Here is a 23,208-nt window from a genome sequence, read left to right on the forward strand (position 1 = left end):
CAAGGCTCTCATTTGGGACCTCTTCTTTTTATCTTGTATGTAAACGACATTTCCTTCATTCTCAAGGAACTTAAAGTGCTAATATATGCCGACGATATGAAGCTCTTTTTGGAAATAAGAAATGAAGAAGACATCAATGTATTCCAGAACGAAATACACATATTCTACATATGGTGTAAAAAAAGCTTATTAGAACTTAATGTAAAAAAGTGCAACCTTATATCATTTAGCAGAAAAAGAATTACACCGGAAATATCAATCATATTAGGAAATCAAATAGTAGAAAAATGTGAAAAAGTTAGGGATTTAGGAATTATCTTAGACTCCAAACTAACTTTCATCGACCATTATAACACAATAATACACAGAGCAAACAACATGCTAGGTTTTATTAAACGCTTTAGCTATAATTTTTCAGATCCATACACCATCAAAACACTATATATTGCTTATGTGAGGTCAATACTGGAATACTGCAGTATTGTATGGTCTCCTTTTTCAATCACGCACGAAGAAAGAATAGAATCAGTACACAAACAATTTCTCTTATATGCTCTTCGTAAATTAGGTTGGACAGCATTTCCTCTTCCATCATACGAAGCACGCTGCATGCTTATAAATATACAATCATTAAAAGAGCGTCGTATTTATGCAATGGTCTCATTTGTAAACGATATCGTTTCGCACCGTATTGACTCAGCAACACTTCTATCAAAACTGAACTTTTATACACCTACCCGGCAACTTCGTAATCGAAATTTATTTGCCATAAGCCATTATCGTACTAATTATGCAAAATTCGGTCCACTAAATCGTATGATGGCAGCGTACGATAAGCCATTATCGTAATCAATACTGCGAAACCATTGACTTTACAATGTCTCGGCCTAGACTTAAACATCACTTTAATTCAATACGTAATCATAACGCGTAGATAACGAAACAAAGGAATAAGAACACTTTTTAATTACCATCTAATTATAAGACTTCTATATAAGAAACTGTATATGCATTATACTAGTCTACATCGGTTGACGAAATAAATAAATAAATAAAAATAAATAAATAAAGGTAACTCTCCGCTTTCGTTCAAAATTTAGCGGATTTTGAGTGTCTTGGCGCCTCTGTAATCTACAGTCTCTGTAGTACCCACTAGCCGCCATTAGGCACGCTAAAAGGTGGATTATACCGTGGACCCCAGTTCGTTTGACGATTTTTAATCTGAACCCCGTTGGTTTGCACGACGTGCAAATTAAAAATGGTTCACATGTCATTCTCAACATGACATCATTTGTTTATGCAGACAATGCACATAAACACGATTCGTTTGTACTGACCTAGCGTGTTTAATCGGTTTCACATTTCGTTTTCCTAACGATTAAGAGAGAAATCCGATCGGAAAATCCAATATTCGCACTTGCAACTGCCAACTAAAACAAACCACCAAAACAATAACAAAGAGCATGGCGGCCAGTTCACACAGGTTTCAGCATATTTCGGGTTACCAGTTGTTCAAATTAAAAAGTAACCACGTTAGTTTGCATGAGGAATCGTTCAAACGAACGGGGGTCCACTGTACCAGGTCCTTGCGTTAATACCTATACCATCGTCCCCGCAAAACCCTTAAACAGCTGGCTCCTCCTGGGTCATCTCAGCTCAGATTCGTATGCCAGCATAATAAATATGTCTGACGATGTTTTTGAAAGGAATATTTATTTATCTTCGATGAGTCATGTCCGTTCGTTCGTGGTGCCCGCTTAGGAAAAATTCGGATGCCCGGCAGAAATCGAACAGAATCAATATGGCGCCGGCAAAATTTAACATTCAGAACCGGTTCGTCTTCTTCGTTTTTCGCTCGCTTTTCTGTATGTCAAAAATGATATTTTAAAACGGGAGATACGTGCTTCACACGATGCTGCCTAATGTTGCAGTTCTGCATTACAGGTAAGAAAATAATATTCAACCTGTTTCTGCGGGATTTAGTTTGTTTTTAAAGCCTCACGAAACATTTTAAATGGTCGATTCCAATAACGTGCGTGCTCCGTGCATTCTTTTTGTTTTCAGACCAAAGGTCCCGCTCATCTGGTTTCAGCTTCTGAAATGCACCGAAAACTAACAAAAATAAGCTGAACGTAAGAATGAACAATAAAGTAGTGTGAAATGTGCAAATGTATGTATTGTATTTGTTTATGATGACAGCTTTTTTTAACCAAAAAGTTACGCAAAAAACACAAACCGGTTGAATCGGTTTCGGTATCGGTTCTGTTCGACATGGCTGACAGAAATCGAACAGGAATCTGGCAGACAAAACCGTTAGGCGAAATTTCTGCCAGAATCGGTTGTTGCATTTCTGCTAGTTTTCACGGGTGACGGCGGCCAGAAATCCGACAGAATGCCTGGCAGAAAAAGTTTTTCGCTGCCAGATTTATGTTCGATTTCTAACGGACGCGCCTAAGCGGGTGCAAGCTTCGGAGCTCCGACAGGAATTCCGACAATAGTTCGCGTTAATATTTAACAGTGTACAGTAGCGTCAGGCTGTCAGTGTCAAGTGACGTCCAACTGACAGCGAACGGAAAGAACGAAACGAATAAACGACGGAGATACGGACGGTGTTGTCTGCTCGTTCGTTTTGTGTGTGTGCTTTTCTCCATTATTGCCGAAATAATTATAAAGCACTCGTTTCTTTTGTTGGAGAAAGCAAAAACAGTTTTCCGACAATAAATCTAATTGCTTTGCTATTGGTTTAAAGTGATTCTTGAAGTAGAATACTTCTACCATCACGGTGTCGCGATTATTGTGTCTAGCTTCCGGAAGTGCGTTTTCCGGTGAAAGTTAGTGTCGCTGGATTAGCACGGCAACTGCCGCCACTTTTGCAGTACTATAATTCAAAAACCTTCCTTCGAGAGTATCCGACCAGTTTGAATCCTCCTGTAGTTTATTAGCAGTGAACAAAAGCGAGCAATTCTCGGCCAAAGATAACCTTCAAGATGGATGCTTTGCCGGGACTAGTCTGCATTACTAAAATCAAGCCGAATGCGGTCACCCGTAGCTAGCTGCGCTGTTACCTGTTAAATAGAGGGAAATCCTTGTCTAGGTGGTAAGCAAATATTATAATAGATATTTAAAATTCGATTTTCCAATACCGGGTCAACAGGTGCAAAAAAGTGGATGATCGTAGACTGACCAAGTAAAATGTCGCTTTTGTTTATCTTTCATTTTGATAATTTCCATCAAATGAGAAATTGCAGCCATTATTCTCATTGAATATTAAGCATACATACAGCATTTGAAATGTATCGTAAAACAGGAAAACTATGTCCAGTGTTTAAAAAACTATTTGAAATATAATGGACGTGAGAATAGAATCCTCTGTACAGTTGATTAGATACAAAAGTAGCTTCAACAAAATTCATTAAGAGTATATTGCATCACAAACGTGAGGTGTGTTAAGAATAACTTGAAGATAAAACAGCACGAAGAAAAGCAAGAAGATAATTTTTACAGTAACGATTTCGTTGAGCTAAGAAAACAAGGTGCAAAAATCAGCTGACGCTTTCACATAACGAATAGCTTCGACGCTTTTCAGACGATAACGACGTTGCTTCACAAAACTGACATAGATACTTAAAATACATATCATCACAAAAGAACATAATGTGTTCTGGATTCCTTCAGAAAATAATAGCCTGCAAATGTCGCTCTAGGATTTTCGAAAGTCTATCTAAAATAAAAAATAATACATACCTCTTGTGCACTCAACACTCAATTAGCTCAAACTCATCACCATATATTGCCTACGTAAACGCTAGTATATTCTTCCCGCCTTCAGATTGCCAGGTCCATTAAATTCCATACTTCCGAAAATCCTTAGTTTTTTAATTGCGAAACAAAAAATTTTTTAAGTCTAAATTTTAAGTTAAAAAGCTGACCTAACACTAAACTTTCCTGAAATCAGCGAATCAAAGAAATATTCTATGGGCTACAAACCGTTAATTATCTATTCTATTACAGCATATTATTACGTCGCATTGTTTTATGTCGTGAAATCAAACTATCTCGTTTATTACTAACTTTACTTTTGAATTCAATTTTTCTCTTTTGCAGTTTTTAGAGGAAGCGTAATAGTGCGAGTAATTTCTTATAGATTTGTGTTTTTTGAGCAGCGACAACATTTTACATTGTTTTAACTTACCTAGAGAACCAACCCAACCAATCCCAGTGAGATTTTGTGTACATTTCTAAGAGTGTTTCGAATCGTTGACCGCAGAGTGATTAAATACGAATAGTACCATCCCTATTGCACTATATTTTGAACACCGTCAAGATGGTAAAAGAAAAACCGAATTCAACCAGAATCTACGATAAGGATGGCTATCGACGACGCGCCGCGTGCATCTGCGTACGATCTGAAGAGGAAGCTGAAGTAAGTTTATTCTGTTTTGCAATTGCTATAACGTCCTCATATTATCCCGATGACTCATTCAATTTAACTTGCAAATTTTCCAACATATACCTACCTAATGAAGATTCTAGACCTAATGAATAATTCTAGAAATGATATTCGGCATATTGTTATTGCGGAGATTCCACCTATTTAGACTCCCACGCGAAAATTATTAGCGTGATTATTTTTTACGTATCCCACACACGTATGCAATTTAGCAATTTAAACCACCAGTTTTTCGTTAATGCCTCCCCTCTGTACCCCCTCCTTACTTGACAAGCATATTTTCAATGTATTGGCAGGATAATTATTATTAAAATATAAATTTGCGTATGACTCGTAAAGGACTTGCTGCACGAGCACGGCAGAATACTTTAAGTTATATGTTTTTTTGTTTAGTTTCCCAAAGTAAAGATGCTTTTAGCTACAGGTACCTAATCGAGTGAAATTTTTTAAATTTTATTTCATTTATTGATAGAGATATCAATTAAATGCGCAAAACATAAATAAATAATAACTTTGTTTTCAATAATTACTTATATGAAAAAAAGTATTCGGAATGAACTATTAGAAACAAATCTAAAAACAAGTAGTTTGCGTAGTGAACAATGTGGTTTGTTTTAACCGCCTTCTGTGCTTTGTTAACCTTGCAAAGCAAAACCATGGGTATAAACGTCCTTAAGAATTTGACCCTTCTGTATCGACAGACTTCGCAGCCGCAGCGCAGCGCTAGTTTGCAAAGATCCTATTGACTCTATAATTAGCGCTGCCCAGTCGAGACTCGAACATACGACGACTGGCTTGTTAGGCCAGCGTCGTACCCCGGAACTAACGGGGCGTGCAAAAATATTAGCCTAGTTAAATGTTGTTAACCTAGCTACGCTTATTAAATCAAAAATTTACCATATAACATGAAAACTATGACCATTCTGTGGGGCCTCAACACGTACGCTCAGAATGGAATTGAATAACTGGGAAAAATCAATGATAAATGATAAACATAGGCATGGAAAAATAATTTAACCGCTCGCCAATCAAAGCGATTCACATTGCCTGACATAGATTTACACTCAAGTAATTATCACTTAAAACAGCTAGGCAAACTGGAAGATAATTCTTGCCGCTTTTGTAACCTAGATAGCGAAACTGCAGAACATCTGCTTTGTAACTGCGAAGCACTTTATCATAAAACTAGTAAATTCTTTGGTGAGGCTTTAATACATCCCTCAGTTGTATGGACACATTCACCCAATAAGGCAATAAACTTTATTCGTTATATAACACCTTATTGGGACAATGCCATTAGTGAACAAGTGTAAATCACTCGTGCTAATAGTGGTACACGACACCGTGACGTGGCTAATAGTAAATAGGGGCCCGCCACAATAGGTCAAATAACTGGTCGCAGTGGAGAATATTCCCAATAAGGAAAGCACCCATGAACCATATAGTTCTGAATATAACGTCCCGGACTCTCGTTTATAGGCAGACGTAGGTTAAAGGGCCAAACCAAATGCTGCTTCAATGCGTCCGTCAGCGTTATTCTAACAGTTTTCCCATGGGCTTACTGTCAAACTGATGCTAACGGATGCCTTGACGCAGCATTCTGTTTGGCCATTAACTTCCTTACCGCGTACAACTGTCATCGCCATTGAGATGCTAATCGAAAAACTGATGCCACCTGTGAAGCTATGATGCCGTCCCTACACATATCAACTTTTGGTGTGAAGCTCTTCCGAGATTGTTTCTCTTTCCTATAAAACTTGCGCTTGTTTTTCTAGTTCTCCACGATCTCTGTCCTTCTTCTGATGCTTTTTCCTCTTCATCGTGATCGTGGTCAGCTCGTTCCGCACTCGTCAATACCTACTTGCCCAAGTTTTCTCTCGTGGCAATGCTTAGATAATTTTTCCAAGCAATTTTTGTCCGCCGCTTACTGACATTCCGTATCAAAGCACCTAGACGAACAAAAAAAAGTCTCTGGCTAGGGCTCCTTGAAAGACATAGGGTGTAGGAATTATGCAGAAGATTCGTACAGAATGCCTTGCTTATAGAACCAGGATTCCTGTATGAGAATTCAAAATTCCCCAGGATACCCATAACCCGGTAAAAGAATTGCCTTTATTATGAAATAGTAATCTGAAAGTGAGAATCCTGGTGTGTTATAAGGGTGTATCCTCACCTAGCGCCGCAATTGTAATCCCTCTGATGGCCGAACATTTCTTCGTGTTTGCACCTTTCTCAGTTAGTGGGTTGGCTAACTGCCGAGTATTTAACCAAGGAAGACGATTTTATTCCGTGGATGTGGACGATGTGGATATTTTTGCGAGGGTGCTTCTGATTACCAGGCGGGACCGAGATTACCGGGAATCTGTAAAACTGTTGCACCGCTTGCCATTATAGGTCGTATTGATGTGCTATCTATAGAGCCCAGCTGTAGGCAATACCTGCAGAGATTCCCATCGTGGACCTGGTAAAAGTCGGGACGGGCCCGATCAGCACCAGGAATAAAGAGGCCAACGGGCTAAATGGCTCGACCAGGTTGAAGCTGACTTACGTATGTCGAGACGCTCAACGGATTGACGACGAGTATCCCAGGACCGAGTACAAAGCAAAGCAAAGCAAAGTCTAGGTGCTACATTCCGTTATCGAAACTTGACCTTCTGTTTTTATACGACAGACTTCGCAGCCAGTTGTTAGAGTACTGGACAATTGCAGGGCCAGTTGCTACGATCCTATTGACTCTAACAGCCTCTCCTAGTCGAGATTCGAACATACGACGACTGGCTTATTAGGCCAGCATCATACCACAAAGCCAACTGGGAGGCCTAGGAGGCCAGGACCGAGTACAGTGGAGAGAAATATTTGATATAGCAAGAGCCACCCCGGTTCTATGCTGCTAGAAGTAAGAAATGCTATAGAACCCTGTTACCAATCCATACATCGTCTCCTTATGGGCGTGGGCGCTCATATCTCGATCTTGATGTCCGGAGACGAACAACTGTTATCATCGAGCAAGTTCACGTTGATGATGCTATAATTGAAGAAACGGCTTATTATCCTCATCCGACACATCCTCTCGTTAGTCGCTTTCCAGTACATGAAGTGATCTTGCATTTTCCCAGCATTACAAGGCTTGTTTATTTAAGGTTCCACCGGTTTGGGGATATAAGGCCTTGCCATAACAATCTTCCACACCTTACCATTGCGACCGATTTCCTGCATTATCACAATACTGAAATTTCAGTTTTTTAGTGGTTCGTATTCTTATCCAGGCGGGTTGCTTTACTAGAGCCACAGCAAGTCTCGTGATGGAACTGTGATCTTTGCTACAATGTTCAACACACGTCCAACTACCAGCCGCTGTCGTGAACTGCTCATAACATGAAGTGCAAATGATCTCTACATTGAGAAAACGATGTTCCACATTAGTAGAATCACCCAGTTTTGATATGGGAACATACGCTCAAAGCTGGCGACGTTATTCATCATGCCAACAATCAACCTTGGTTCGACCTTGGTTTCCACCGGGGTTATAGTTACCCGATGTCCACTAAGGTTGCTCGTACTCGGCTACTATCATAGGAGGAGGATAGTTGTTATTTAAGCGAATGAATACAACGGATCATTGTGGTACACAGTTGAAGCTGTGGTTAAAGCTTTACCAACCAATATGATACCCTTTAAATTGCCTATGTATTTGATATTGTCAATGTTAATAGACACCAATTCTGTAGGTTTTCCTTATGCGTAGTTATATCGCGGTGCCGTTTCAACGACGCAATCTGAAACTGATTTGATAATCTAATGAATTTAATAATGATTGCCATGCTTCAAATGCAAATAGCTTGCCAAACCAGATATTTCTTAACAAACTTCAACTTTTTCATATCTTTGAAAATATTTGCCACCTTTCTTCTTCTCCTGTCCAGGAAACGTTTTGAAGTCTGATCATCCTGTTTTGTTTATCGTCACGATTTGGAGTTACTACCTTCTTATAAGTCGGCAGTCCGGTTCGTTTCTCAGCTCGGTTCACGATTGAAGACTACATTACCAGCTTGTTTGCCAATCGTGGAGGCAGCGCAGAGGTTGGGATCATTCTTTTTGTCATTACTAAGGCTTCCCGCATTCGATTTTCGCCTGCTCGAGACTTTCTGGTTGTCGACAAATATTCCCGAAGCACTTTTGTTACGATGATGACTCTGGATTTGGTCACTTTTAACTCATAACGCACTCATAATTTCGAAGCGTTGTTCCTGTTGGACGCTTAAACGTGGATGTTTAACCACTTTATAGTAGCGCTTGGAGTGAGACGATCTTTTCGAATAATAATAAGCAACAGTATAAATAAAGATGTTAGAATAATTGGCTGAACCTTTTTTATTATGACTGGGGCTGACACGCATCCTGTTAATTCCTTCTCGAATCAAGAATCATTTCGGATCTTAGAAACCCAAGGTACCTACTCAATATACAACATACTGTTTACATTCCAGGTTTTACTAGTAACATCGTCTCGCCGTCCTGAGTTATGGATAGTGCCAGGTGGAGGAGTTGAACCAGAGGAGGAATCCTCATTGACAGCAACCCGTGAGGTTCTCGAGGAAGCAGGAGTACTTGGAGAGCTGGGCAGATGTCTGGGAATTTTCGAAGTGAGTACAGAGCGAATAAAGAAAATATACTTTTTTTAAATAAAAAAATTTAAAATCGGTTAATCACAGAATACAGAGCACAAGCACCGAACCGAAGTCTTTGTCATGGTAGTTACTCAAGAGCTAGAGGAATGGGAGGACTCGAAAACCATCGGTCGCAAGCGTCAATGGTTCACGATTGAGGAAGCTCTCACGCAGTTGGCTCGTCACAAGCCGACCCAGCGTCACTATTTGCAGCAAATGCGCTTCTCGAAAAATAACGCATCATCGACCGAGAACTGCATACACGTGGTAAGTAATGCGGCGGACGACGAGCTAGAAGGAGAGTCTGTACAACCAACATCATCGACCGCCAGAACAGCAAACAGAACGGAAGAGACAGATGGCACAGACCAAGACCAACAAGAAGTACCAGCGGAAGAAAGCGCTTAGGTCATTGGCTCGCTTTTGATGCTGGCACAGCGATTCACGACACGGGAAAAATTTCCGCTAAATGTTGCCTTCACTTCCGCCCTCTTATCAATCTGGACCACACGTCCTACGTCATCATTAACCATTTGAGATTGCCGTAGTTATGTGCATTGTCTTGCGTTGAAACTGTGGTCGTAGTCCAAATTACAGCCTTGAACTCAAATCTTTCAATGAATTCAACCTTGCCCCATTCAACCCCCTTTATCGAAAAAAAATTGTTTGACTTCTAACAAACCTAAAAAGGCAATTCCTCGAGAAATCTTCGTACCAGCAAACTGCTTGCTATAAAATTTCCAGCTAAATAAATGCAAGTCGAAAGTTGTTCACTGTTTCAATAGAAATCTGCGATCCACAAAAAATGTCAACTTCATTCGAGAATCCAAGTCTTGTAATTATATATACAGCTTTTTTGTCTAAAGATCAGGAAAACATAAAATCTGGAAGCAAATCCATTTTCAGGCGAAACGATATTTTCAAATCCCAGTCTTACAATCCGTACTCAGCCACAAGATAAGTCATTGATTTAATCAATGCAAACCAATAATCATAGGTACGCATGACATTTCGTCGAAAAACAGTAAATTATTTGAACAACTAAATACTGATTGATTTAAAATCATTTTGAATAATTTGTTTAAAATTTGTTTAAAAAAATCATTGCATAAAATGCCCTAATAATTTAAGCCTAGGTACGCATACTTTAACTGACTATTTACGTTGAAAATCTAACAAATTACTTTTTGGAGAAATGTCATAAACGCAAACAATAACACTATAATGGTACATCTTGAAAAGTACCCTTGTATGTATTCAGCAACCCACGATGAAGTCATAATACAGATAACCTAGGGAGAATAATAATACGACACAACCTTAAACTAATGCGGAAACAAGAATAAAGTTTAACGCTTCCTAATCAATTATGTGTAAAATTAGCCTAATACTGTCAAAAATCAAACCAATTAAGCAGCTTGAAACCCGAACGAACTCACTCACCGCCAGCCTACCTTGTATATCTACATATTTTACAATCAAAACTCAAGTTTTGCTGGATTTTGATTAAACAGTATCTGTCCGCGATACGATACGATTTCATTCCCTCATTTTGCAGAAATATCCCATCTTTATGGAACAGATATATTTATGTTGTGGGAAATCGAAATCTAACTACATATTCGCTTCATGCGTTAGTTTTACTCACCACGAGATTGAGCCTGGAATAACTGTTTATAGCTTCCATGCGAACAATGATCGAAATACATAGCACACAAAGAGGCAAGAAGATATCATTCAAACACAAAATCGCAGTCGAAAATTGATGCTACCAATTACAACGTAAATAGTGGTCGAAATGTGGTTGGACAAAACACATGAGTTGTGCGGGAAATAACGGAAAGTGATGAACATTAGAATTTCTAAATTATACTTTGAATACTTACACGAATAATACATTATGATAATTTATATGACAGCGATAAATGTAATTATTGTCAGGAGGAAACTAGAGAGCAAAAGGAAAATCTTTAAACAAGAAATGCATCAAATGTATTTGAATTTATTAAGAAAAATCCAATGTGTTATCAGTTAATCCGAAATTTTCTTAACCACAACGGCCGGGTAGTCCGGGCAAATCCGAACCAAGCTTTAACCCTGAGAAACCTGAACTCCATTAGGGGTACAATGTTTTAAACGTATGTTTAACCAGAACCCGGAACCCTCGTAAATTTGTTCAAATGTAGAACGGAGCTGATTAATAAAATAATGGGGTCTATACTGCGAGGCGCGTGATCACCACAAATTTTAATTCGCGTTTTGTTCAGGTATTAGTCGAGTGTCGAATCGAATGACGCGATTATTTTTTGACAAACCTTTTACGGCATGTGACTCGGATCACATAACATCGAAGTAAATGCGAATGACGGTACAATGAAATTTATAGATCATCACGTCACTCGCCTCGCAGATTAAACCTCTATAAGTCCCATAGCTCCGCGGGAAATTTCAAATTCGATAAATTACAATAAATTTTTTTTTTTCCGTGTTGGGTATTTTTATCACTGCGACCATTTGTTTGATCTATTGTGATATATTCCCCGTTTTATTATAGCTATGTTGTCAAGATGACGCACCACTAGCAGAAGTGATTGTCATTGTTTGACTAATAGCATTTGTCCAGCCCGGTGATGCACTTCGGATGAAGTGCACTACTGCGCTGGGAGTTGTTCTCCAAATATCAGAGGGTTCTAACAGCCCTCTTTCGAAGAACCTTAATCTTTTATTGAGAATTGCCGGACATCGGCATAACAGGTGTTCCGAGTCTTCTTTTTCTATGCCCCAGAAGCGACATATATCATCATGAAGTTTTCCCATTAGCTTCAGATGATAGCGGCTCGGACAATGTCCTGTTATAAGACCAGTATAAATGCTTAGATCTTTCTTCGAAAGCTCCAGTATTTTGCGAGTAATTGAAACGTTTGGAGAGATGAAACGTTTCGACTACAATAAATAAACAGTGCTCTGTTCCGGATCTAGGAAACATTTTCTAGAACTAGAAAACTTCTCACATATGTGCTTCCTTAGTCTGAAAGCTGTCTTTGTTGTCATCGGAACCGGTCCGATCGGTATTCAGAATAGCGTGATTGAGCAAACTTCTTATGGAACGTACGCATCACTAGTTCGTAATAGTGTTGTTCTATCACGATATCTGTTTTCATTTGGATAATTTTTAAGCGTCTTCGAGAGTTTTAGTGCCTAACTCTTCAGATGAAGGTAATGCCTCATCCCGTATGGCGCGCAATTCTCGGCAGATTGCAGATTGTTCAGTTGTCGGATGTCCAAGCAAGCAGGAATCGTCTCAACTGATATTTGACATGACAATAGAGCATTTCCATGGTGTACCTACCCCGAATTGGAGCTAAATGTGATCTTTATAGTGAAAAAAAAACAAGTATTCATTACAATAAAAATGCCTTTTTATTAATTTAATTATTTAGTTCACCTATCAGGTGAAAATGTCCTATCTATAAACTACCGAATAGTGTATCCAGTAAGTAGGTATCCACTGTTGGCAGACATCGTAACATCAGGATGAGTACGATTAGGTAAAATTTGATAAGGTCTCATCCAGTTTGACGTAATTCTTAGGTAGGTTGCGTTACCACTAGTCTTCAATTCCGTATAACATTCGAGAAGAATTTCCTTCAACGAACAAAACACTACCAGTGGCCGACTGGGTTTTACGAACGGCAAGAGTGATTTGATAATATTGTATGGATGTTCCTTGGCAATAATAACCAATGCGTCAAATTTTTCTTTCATCAACTCACAACCTGCAGCGTTATCTAATTCCCACTGCTGTTTCGTGACTTCAGCTAATTTCAATTGTTTTGCTTCTGGTCCAACTTTTTCAACGGAATCTTTTTTTCGCTTTTCGCCCAGCTCAGCCAATGAATTATCTTTACTACCATTTTCTACTGACTGCATTTCCGACTCCTCCGTGGAAACTAATTGCACGCCATCCTTATTTTCTTCCTGGTAATAGTGTCTAAGAATAGAGTAAATATTAGCCGAAATGCATCGATTTAACTGCTCCAGAGGAAATCCCATTGCCAATACTGCTTGCTTTTGAGCTACATTTCCCGGATGCAAATGAACGAGCTTCGCTTCAGTGTTCGCTCCAATCGAATTTAAAAATGCCGCGGGTAACAAACCGTTGGTGCCAGACTCGTACAACAAAAAGTTTCCTACTCCGCAAACTCCGCTGTACGAAATGATCTGCGACAATGTGTCAAATCTAACACCTAGTATTTTATCTGCATCTAAACGCCAGTAAATATCCGATATCAACCTAATAGTGGGGCGTTTGATTTGAACATACTCGAAGTATTTTTTCTCTTTTCGTTTCAAATATTTCTCTTGCGAGTATTCCGTCTTTGCTGCAAAACTTTTCGAATTTTCCACCAATTTTCCGATGACTTCCGAAGACGATTCACATTCCTCTCTCAGCTTCAAGATCTCCTCCGTTGTCAAATTCTGCGTACTACGATCATCCACAATATTTCGATTATCCGTCCCACTTTCCTTTATGAGTAACTGTTTCAAGTTTCGTATCTCTGAAGCCGTTGCAACCGGCTCCAACGTATAGTAGCGTTTATTTCGCCCCTCCTTCGGGATCAGCTGAAACGTTGAATGGTAAAGATGGTTCTCGGCACCGCGAAGTTCGATCTGATCTTTCCCTAGATGCACAATAGTTTCCAAATTTGAAAACTTCTGAAGTTTTGTATACTTTTGACGTTTTATCACCAAATAATCACCAACATTAATCGTGTCTGCTGCCATCGTCTTCCTAAAAGTGAAAACAATATTTTGTAAAACTAAGAAATCCATCAAACATATATTTTAACTATAATTAGAATTAGAATAGGAACAAGTAGAGATATAGGTGGATATAGTTGAAGTTTAAAAAATAATACACATTTTCGTTTTTTTTTTCTTTACGTACTAACCAATAAATGAATTTACATTATCAATAATAATCTTGTCTCTTATCCTTTTTTGGGCCCTTGCCATTCAGATTGTAAGCTTGTAAGTCTACGTACAGAGTTACAAGTCTTGTTACAAAGTCTTAGCCCTACATTTCAACAGAATTTGACATGCTGATTTTTTCTTCGACAGACTTCGAAGCTAGCTGTTATTTTGTACCCGACAATGGCGGGGCTAGAGCTACGATCCTAATAACTTTAGCACGTTGCAGCACCAGTATCGTATAACTCGAGGTCAACTGAAAGGCAGGGCTTATTATAAATAGGATCATCATTGGAATTATTCTGTATTTACATAGGGTAAGTCCGCTATTGTTCGCGATCCGCAATTAAAGCTTTGTTAGCGCCAAAGCATATTTTAAGATCAAAAATGCATGGTTTGTTCAATAAATTATTTGTTTTAGGTCGTAAAAATAAGTAACACAAGCTAGTGAATGTGAGATTGCATTCGATGGTCCACAATAGGCAAAGGGTCCATGTTTTTTAAATGTGGTCACAATCAAACATTATTGATAATGTAGGTACACGCAACCAGTTGAACATTTCGTATTACTACTTCTGCACTTCTTTGAGCTTGTTAAAAGATGCTATTCCACTTACCGATAATGTGATAACCTTGTTAGCTTTGGAACGGATAGAGCCGTATAACTTTAAAAGCGTGTTAACGAAAACAACCGACCGATCCGACATCCACGTGAAAAACCAAACGCCAAGTTAGTTGGAGAGGTGGCTAGTTGGACTTGGAATCTCAATCTCAACTCAGGCTGGCTGATGGTAAGCAGCAAAAGCAGCAAAACGAGGAACGAGCAGCCAGGAGCCAGCAGAACAGAACGTTTGTTGTAGCATTGGGCGATACTGTATCTGTATCGAAAAAATCGATACTTTTGAGCCGATACATCGATATTTTGGATCGATACTGAGCGTCCCGATACCGGCCAGTATCGATGCTAAAACGACGATATTTGTATCGATACCTTTATAGTAAATGCTAGAGAAACTAAAATACTTTACTTATCCTAATGCGATGTCCATTAGGATTTCACCTGCATAACAATGTTCCGCCAACAAACTCGATCCATGGCTGTCCGCCTCCAATTTCTCGAATGTCCCACACTTTCCAGGACTTGCTCCATATGGTCTAACCGTCAAGCACGCTGCGTACCTCTGCGCCTGGTACCAACCGAATTCAAGGCAAACATCATTTTTACGGGATTGTTTTCTGGCATTCTCACAACATGTCCCGGCCATTGTACTCTTCCAGCCTCAGCAACTTTCTGAATGCTGGGTTGGCCGAAAAGCTGCGCCAGAGTGGTTCATGTTTTTCCTCCATAGACCGTACTCACATACACCACCAAAGATGATCCTAAGCACACGACGTCTAAAAGTGATCAGTCTCCGTCGAGCATTGTCCACGTTTCGTGCCCGTAGACTATCGGTCTTATTTGCGCTTTGTACATGGTACATTTGGTACAGGGATGAAGCTTGCCAGATTTTAGGGTCTTGTAGAATCCGTAGTAAGCACGACTTCCGGCAAGAATACCTCTGCGTATTTCTCTGCTGCAGATGTTATCCGACCACCTCGAACTCGTAGAAATTAAAATAAGAGGTGTACCTAATTAATGCGGCAGCTAATTTTTTTTTCGAAAAATAAACTCTGTAAAAATAGATGCATTCCCAGTTCCAGTCTTAAATCAAATTTTAAGTAAAACTTCAATTTCAATTTGAAATCTAATTTAAAGTCGGATTTCTTGGGTGATGTAAAAAAATCAAATTCAATTTCAAATCCTATTTCAAGTTCAAGTATAAGTCCGATTTAACTCCAATTTCTGGCAAAGTTGTAAGTATAATTTCTAGTCAAATTTTACATCCAATTCACTATTAGTTACTAGTAAAATTTTAAGTTCTTTATTATGTCCTATTTCAAGTTCAATTTCATGTCTCATTATAAGTCCTATTTCATGTGTAATTTCAAGTCCAATTTATATATTCTAGTCTGAATTGGTCCAAACTTGAGTTTAACTTAGCGTCCAATTTTAAGTGTAATTTGAAGTCCAAATTCAAGTTCCACTTCAAGTTTAATTTTAAGTTAAATTTAAAGTCTTACTTCCAGCTCAATTTAAAGTAAAGATTCAAGTTGAAATTGATTCAAACTGAAGTCCAATATTATTTGTTCATCAATATCAATTTGAAGTTCAATTTTAAGCATAATGCCATGCTCAATTCTAAGTAAGATTTCAGTTCCCATTTCAAGTTCAATATCACGTTTAATTTCAGGTTCAATTTTAAGTAAAATCTCAAGTGCAATTCCAGCTCCGATTTTAAAATTAATTTCAAATGCAATTAGACAACTCACAAGTTGCTGAGTGAAGCTCTGCTTTCCTCAATGGAGGTAGCTGTCTTGGCACTCGAAGATGGATGTGGTTGGATACGCTAGACCGTCAATGAAGCCGCAACTGTGTTGTTAAGTGAAGAAACCCTGAGTGCATGAAATAACTTTGGACGGAGATGAACTGGAAGGGGTTGATGAATTCATAAATTAGGGATCTCTGGCAACCGCCGTCAATCATACGAGTAAGCAGATTCAACGACGTATTCTAGCTAAGTCAGGTCTACTTTTCCCTTCGTAAGTCATTTCGATCAAGGAGCATAAACCGTATGCAAAATATAAAAGCATTTGCTAGCGCTTGGCTGAGTGGTCGATTTCTGGTCGGTCCGGCCGGTTTTTCACTTGCAAAGCCGGTGACCGATCAATCTGGCAAAAAGTCGGTTTACCAACTTAAAAAAACGGATTTGTACTTTTTGTCCGATTTTTAAAATTTATTTTTCATTTCCATCATTCCACTAGATTTTCTAATAAATTTTGTAGCAATCCTGAGCAATTCGTTGCAGTTTCCGGTCAAAAGAGTTTAAAACCGCAGGCCTGACCAGTCCGACTCAGCTATTATTTCGTTCCTAACGAGATTTCGTATGAGAACGAAAGAGAATCAACAGTAGTAAAAGCACACGCATATAATTTTCTAAAAAATTAAGCTTGATAATAAACAAAAGTGTGGTTTTCGTTGCACCCTGTTAGTGTATCGATACCGATATCGATACCACTGGTATCGATACTTGCCGCCCGATATTCCAACGGGATCGATACCTTTACAAAAATTGTATCGATATTCGAATATCGATGCTTTTCGCAGTATCGCCCAATGCTAGTTTGTTGTTTATCCTAAAATTTCACTGTCAGTGTCACGTTTAGTCGGCCCGGTTCAATGTAATATATACAGGTGTGGCAATGTTGGTTAAGTGGTGTTAGTGCAATGAAGAAATTTCATCATGGTGTGGGTGGAATCGTAAATCGACCAATCACGATGAAGCGTGACGTAAAACTACAAAAACAAACCCCATTGTCCGACGCGGTTTGTTTTTTTAGTTTGACGTCGTTTTCTGATTTTTCGCTACTAATACCAGCAAATGTCTTCATCTGCCACACCTTTTTAAACCTCATTGACCAGAGATGCCAGAAGTAAAGACATGTCTTCATTTTGAAGACATTTTTGGTACAAAAAAGTGAAATGTCTTCACTTGAAGACATGTGAAGACATGGGCGGAAAGCCGAAAGAAAACAAATGAAGACAATTTTTTTTTGATTCGTGAAGACTTTTCAAAAAATCACCTGGCATCTCTGCATCAAATCATTTTTCGTTATTGCGGTTATTTACATCAATTTTCAACCTGTTACGGCGGTAACCCGCATCGTCAATCACCGCAACGAGAACAAGGCAAGGTGGCCAAATATATTTTGGTTTATATGCGCAATTGTTTCTGATGGTTTAGCAACGTTAAAAAACGTCTTTTAGCCTTTTACATTCAAAAATATGTATTATATAAATTCATTGAATATCATAAGTATAAAAATATGTGTAAATAGTAACAAAATTTAAGAAGTACGGAATGGGGTTGCAAATATCTAAACAATAGAAATTAATCTATTTGTATGGCAGCTCTGGACAAAAGCACATCCTTCAATATTTGGCGAGGTCAGTATTGGGCGATAATGTATCGATATAACTGGTATCGATATTCGTGGACGAAATCTCGATATAGTTTTTTTCGAAATAGTTAATTTCGGCATGCATATAACAGCTTTGTAAATGTTAACACGTTATACGGAGTGTTATAAAACAAATGTAAAATGCAGATCGTCACGTGATGCGAGCAATTTTCCTGATTATGCTTTCAGCTGAGTATACGTATCGATATGTGAAAAATATCGATATTCAATTAACGAAAATTCGTCAGCTTCGCTCAATACAGAATTATTTTGACAGCTTGCTAAGAACTTTCCGAGAATGAAAAGATTTCTTGCAAAGCACAATATCTTCCAAGCAATAAGTGCGCCGAAGATACCAAAGCGATTTAATGTAAAATAGCACTTTTATGAGCGATATCGCACTTTGGATGGTACAATTTTCCTTGCAATTGACAATACAAAAATGTTTATTTATTTATTCTGCCGAAAATGATTTTTATTCAGTGTTCAGGTTGGAACGGTTGGAACCAAGGTTGGAACCAAGCATCAAGGCTAAAAAACAAAAACGCTTATTGCCCTTTGCATTGAAGGTTGGATTTTGAGCACACTTGTTCAGTCACACATTTTGTTGGTGAGAAAAGTTGCCAAAATTTCGTGGTAAAACCCATGAATCTTGGTTGATTCCTATTTGAATTCTAATGCTTACGTTTCTAGTTTCTAAATACATAATTCCGCGCATAATTCATAATTTGAACAAATATGCAGCATATATGAAATAAATGAAAAATTGAATACTATTTGCTTTTCCTACAACTGGTACTGGCGCCACTGCTAAATCAAATGTCAGCTCAGATGGGAGAGTTGTAATGATGGGAAATGCCGATCAAAATCCATAACGATTATTGATAAAGTTTTCTTATCGTTAATAATTAATAACGATAATATGACAGTATAAGCAAAAATACGTAAGAAATAGAATAAAAATGTTAAAATAATAACAAGCCAAGAAGAAGATTTCATTTTAAACCCTCCAATTTTCGATACTTTTCCGTGACGATAAAGTTTGATGGTATTATCGATATAAGATTACCAGCGATATTATCAGTAGCACACTTTTCATCACAGTTTTGAAGGTTGCACTTTATAACTGTATTGTCCGTTTCTTTGGTAACAAAACGCGCTGCTCACTTTTTTGATAGCTTGAAATCGTCGCAGAAAGAATCTGCTTGGCTGTATGTAAGTTATAAGTATATATTATGCTTATCTAGCACGTAAGCAATTGATTTACTTGACAAAATAAACGATATTTGCCCCCGCGACGATTCCGGCGATGGTTTCGCCCGCGACGGTTATAATTCATCGCGTACGAAAGGGTGGGAAATTGATAATACAGTCCATTTGAGTGCAAAGAGCGCAATATTTAAATACGGGAAATTTTTCAAAGGGACTTAAGTCGCAAAATGTCAACAAACGGTTTTTTTATGCTATGTTACTATATAACATGTTATGAAAGCACTTATTAGATTATATTCACGAAAATCGACTCTTGAATAAGTTTAAACAATTTTGACAATATGACCGAACATCCCTACAGTTACATTTTTTACTTGCACCGCTTCGGGACGAATGTATGAAACGAATTGTCATTTGACATACGCTCTTATAAAATCAGCCGAAGTAACTAAAGAAAAAAGAAATGCACCACAGTCATTTCCGTCATTTTGTGTGAATTTGTGGTTTTTATTCGGATAGCTTTATTTTACTTTTTCCTCGAGTTTTTCTAACTCACAATGATACGAACAACGAACCAAAACACAACACTGTTTACGTAAAAGCCTATAATGCAGCATAATATGCTTATGTTCAATTCGACGTTAGTAACATTCGATTGCATTGAACGATGTAAACATATTGACGATTTTGACGCATATAACATAACGGTTTTCAATCTGACACAACATTTTGACGTAAGGTAACGCACTAGTTTATAGCGTGCGTTACGCCAAGTGGAGAGTAACACGCTAGCTGTCATTATGTCTTATGATCGGGTGTATGTGTTTTTTACTGAACCGAAGCGTTGTATACCTTATTTTTGCTCAAAACTCAGTTATTTTTAAAAATACTTAGAATCCTTACTACAATAATGCAAAACCATAGTAAAAAGTACCGTTAGGCAGTATCCACTAAAATAAAAATTGCCGGATTGTTAAATAGGATTTAAAATGATGAGTAAATAGTTTCAATGTTGATTTTCTCAGTTCGATGCAAATGTAAAATTTCCCGAGAAATATTTTTATTCTATCTATCGTTTGCACTTTCGTCCTTTCGAAAAAGTACCCGATATTATATCGATAACTTTCGTAACTTTCCCATCCTAACCTATAAGTTGAAATTACAATAAAAACAAACAGAAATTGTGGTCCAATAAATAAATCACATCACATTAAAACACTTCCTTGTAAATTGCTTTCGTCTGTCGTATTTCTAAATTTATATATCCTGATGAATCGATACCTTATTCATTTATCTTACATCGGGACACAGTTCAGGTAAGCAAAGCTACAGCTACAGTATAGGAGAAAAGCTTTTAAGGGTAGATTTTTCATTTCTTACAGGGGGATTCAAAAAAATCTTACGAAGGAAAATCCGACTCTGGAAGATCCACAATCGATCGAAGGCAGTTTGGAAATTGCCCTGAAAAAGCTGCATCCGGCGAACGATTTTAAAATTAAATTATCGAGCAGGTAAGCTATGCAACATCAATTATTTATTACACACCGAATAAGCGGATCATGTAAGAGGCCTTTTGAATAAAAGAGTTAGACCAAATGCTCCCATACGATTTAAACGGGAAAAGCCAAGCAAAACTGTTTTATTCATACGGCCTAAGGTTTAATCAAGAGCTTTAGATTTATAAGACAAGTTTAAACTATGCTTAGTTGGTCTTTGCTTTGAAATTTGTATTAATCCACTTTATGTTGGATAAAGCTTACTGGAATAAATAATTCGATAAATTCCTCCTGATTGCTGGTATATGTCATTATTCTCAAAGGGAATTCGATTTAATTTTTAATATCAAGCATTGGCTATATTAAATTGATTTACAACTTGAAATAGAAAATGTATATTTTACAAAAAATTCTAATGAATTTTTGTTGTCAGCGCATTTAAAGTTTCCTGTTCTAGTTCGTGTTTCGTCTTTGCTCTACAGATCAACAAACCTTTTAATAGAATAGTATTAGTTAGGATTAGGATCATCACAGACGAGGATTGTCCTGTTCTTTTTGCATCGATTTTACATAGTTAATTGGTCCAAAAACCTCAGCCAAGCTAAATTTGAAAATAGTTTATATGGAGCTTATTATTACCTACAAAATTGTTGAATGAAGTATAGCTCTATCTTTTATATTTACGGCGCGTTTTCGGTTTACACTACGTGCTACACAAACGGTGTGAACCAGGAGTACGCCATAAATATATATGTTGTTAGAGCAATACTATGCCCCATATAAATGCCTATGAATACCCCATATATAACTTCTTCAAGTTTTGCTTGGTTGAGGTGGTACCCAAGGTGGTACCGTTAAATAAGCAACAACAACAATGCACAAAGAGCAGGACAGCCCTGTCACGGACTCATGAAAATTCATGCAAAACATTTTACATAGGTATATATAATCATCATTATCATATAGGACCGACGCTGGAGTTCATGCTCTTCACAACACAGTCCATGTTGACTTAGAGCGAAGAAATGGAAAACCTTATGATGAGGTTAAAGTTACCCAATGCCTAAACAGGGCTTTGGGATCTCAGGAGCTTCCGATTCGAATAATCAACACCCAACTAGTTCCCATGACCTTCCACGCACGTATGTGCGCCAAATCACGCACTTATCTCTACCGGTTAGGTGTACTGCGTCGAAGGTTTTGCGAAGGTCCTTCTATGCACGCTTTAAATCGGTTCATTCCGATTGAGGAGCACGATCGGTGTTATTTCATTGCGTAAATAATTAACATTACATTCAATTTGTTTTCAAGTTTAATTAAATTTGACACCTTAAATTACAGTCATCCAGCGTTTGATATTGAAACGCTTCGGCGAGCCGCCAGTTCGTTTGTAGGGTATCATGATTTTCGTACTTTTATGACGGTTTCCCGTGGAAATCAGAAGCAACACGATGCTACGTACACACTAAGACGCATCCATAAAATTTCGGTGGAAAAAGGCACATGCATGACTTCGGCGTTCAACCGCAATTTGGCGGATCAGTATTACGAATTCTGGGATATTCGGATAATGGGACGTTCTTTTTTATATAAACAGGTATAGCAAATTATTTTATTACTGCTCCAAATTTTGCGTTATTGGAGCTAAATGGACTACAAACAAAAGTTTAGACGATTAGAAAATCAATTCCTTTGCCCTTGCATGCATATACAAACATCCATGCATTAATGATATAAAAGTATCTCAGTCACGAAGGAATTTAAGAACAAATTAAAATATATTGCTTATAAGCATCTGCTTTTGCAGATAAGCTCAGTTTCGTATACACTAATATTAGATTCGAGAGCAAAAATTTTTCTTAGAATATAAGCCTATGTAAACCGAAATTTTATCAGGTTAAATATCTTTCAGGTACGGCGTATGGTAGGTGTTTGGATCGCCGCAGCAGAAGGACGAATAACCGAAAGGGACGTGCAACAGATGCTAACAGTACCTTCGCATCGTTCCTGGTGCAATCAAGCGGTAGTGGCTCCAGCTTACGGGCTTTATCTTTGTCAAGTTGAATACGACTCGGCGGATTTGACCTTTATATCGCCCAATGAGTTTTCTGGAGCAACTGAAGCGAAAGAAGCAGACACTGCAACCAACTGAAACTGTTGTAACGTATGCAGATGGCTCTCGAAAAATTTTCCGCGGTGAACTAGAACGTTCTGCCCCAGCCCGACTAGGATTTATCATTGACAACAGCCCTGACCAGACGCCTGCCTGTATTTTATGCAATTTTCTGTACCTCGGATCACAGGATTGTGTCAGAAAGGAAGTTCTTGAAAAATATGATATTAGTCACATTCT

At 38.1% G+C, this 23,208-nt stretch overlaps 3 protein-coding genes across 5 annotated transcripts; 2 read left to right on the forward strand and 1 right to left on the reverse strand.

The window, feature by feature from the left end:
• The first annotated feature begins 2,657 nt into the window (after positions 1 to 2,657).
• Positions 2,658 to 11,103, forward strand: LOC128741729 (diphosphoinositol polyphosphate phosphohydrolase 1). 2 transcript variants are annotated; one of them, XM_053837719.1, is made up of 5 exons: positions 2,658 to 3,097; positions 4,105 to 4,130; positions 4,197 to 4,423; positions 8,938 to 9,093; positions 9,163 to 11,103. In XM_053837719.1, exons 3-5 carry the CDS (start codon positions 4,325 to 4,327, stop codon positions 9,523 to 9,525), a joined length of 618 nt encoding a protein of 205 aa, XP_053693694.1. In that variant the 5' UTR covers positions 2,658 to 3,097; positions 4,105 to 4,130; positions 4,197 to 4,324; the 3' UTR covers positions 9,526 to 11,103. The 2 variants fall into 2 exon arrangements, with proteins under 2 accessions (XP_053693694.1, XP_053693693.1); XM_053837718.1 differs by having other exon boundaries at positions 4,105 to 4,423.
• A 1,434-nt stretch (positions 11,104 to 12,537) lies between these two features.
• On the reverse strand, positions 12,538 to 14,906 carry LOC128743024 (tRNA (adenine(58)-N(1))-methyltransferase non-catalytic subunit TRM6). The gene is made up of 2 exons (XM_053839531.1): positions 14,706 to 14,906; positions 12,538 to 13,909 (listed from the first exon to the last, which is right to left on the reverse strand). The coding sequence occupies exon 2, from the start codon at positions 13,900 to 13,902 to the stop codon at positions 12,592 to 12,594; it is 1,311 nt and encodes a 436-aa protein (XP_053695506.1). The 5' UTR covers positions 13,903 to 13,909; positions 14,706 to 14,906; the 3' UTR covers positions 12,538 to 12,591.
• A 5,575-nt stretch (positions 14,907 to 20,481) lies between these two features.
• LOC128741357 (tRNA pseudouridine synthase-like 1) lies at positions 20,482 to 23,118 on the forward strand. 2 transcript variants are annotated; one of them, XM_053837129.1, is made up of 5 exons: positions 20,482 to 20,675; positions 20,742 to 20,870; positions 21,822 to 22,130; positions 22,197 to 22,452; positions 22,768 to 23,118. In XM_053837129.1, exons 1-5 carry the CDS (start codon positions 20,629 to 20,631, stop codon positions 23,005 to 23,007), a joined length of 981 nt encoding a protein of 326 aa, XP_053693104.1. In that variant the 5' UTR covers positions 20,482 to 20,628; the 3' UTR covers positions 23,008 to 23,118. The 2 variants fall into 2 exon arrangements, with proteins under 2 accessions (XP_053693104.1, XP_053693105.1); XM_053837130.1 differs by lacking the exon at positions 21,822 to 22,130.
• Positions 23,119 to 23,208: the final 90 nt, after the last annotated feature.

Source organism: Sabethes cyaneus, chromosome 3, assembly GCF_943734655.1.
Source record: "Sabethes cyaneus chromosome 3, idSabCyanKW18_F2, whole genome shotgun sequence".
Lineage (NCBI taxonomy): Eukaryota > Metazoa > Arthropoda > Insecta > Diptera > Culicidae > Sabethes > Sabethes cyaneus.

Coding starts and splice junctions, on each gene's coding strand:
- LOC128741729 (XM_053837718.1), top strand. CDS start 4,325: ATGGTAAAAGAAAAACCGAATTCAACCAGAATCTACGATAAGGATGGC. Junction 4,424..8,937: donor GATCTGAAGAGGAAGCTGAA/GTAAGTTTATTC, acceptor TTTACATTCCAG/GTTTTACTAGTAACATCGTC. Junction 9,094..9,162: donor GATGTCTGGGAATTTTCGAA/GTGAGTACAGAG, acceptor GGTTAATCACAG/AATACAGAGCACAAGCACCG.
- LOC128743024 (XM_053839531.1), bottom strand. CDS start 13,902: ATGGCAGCAGACACGATTAATGTTGGTGATTATTTGGTGATAAAACGT.
- LOC128741357 (XM_053837129.1), top strand. CDS start 20,629: ATGAATCGATACCTTATTCATTTATCTTACATCGGGACACAGTTCAG. Junction 20,676..20,741: donor TACATCGGGACACAGTTCAG/GTAAGCAAAGCT, acceptor CATTTCTTACAG/GGGGATTCAAAAAAATCTTA. Junction 20,871..21,821: donor AAAATTAAATTATCGAGCAG/GTAAGCTATGCA, acceptor ATTATCATATAG/GACCGACGCTGGAGTTCATG.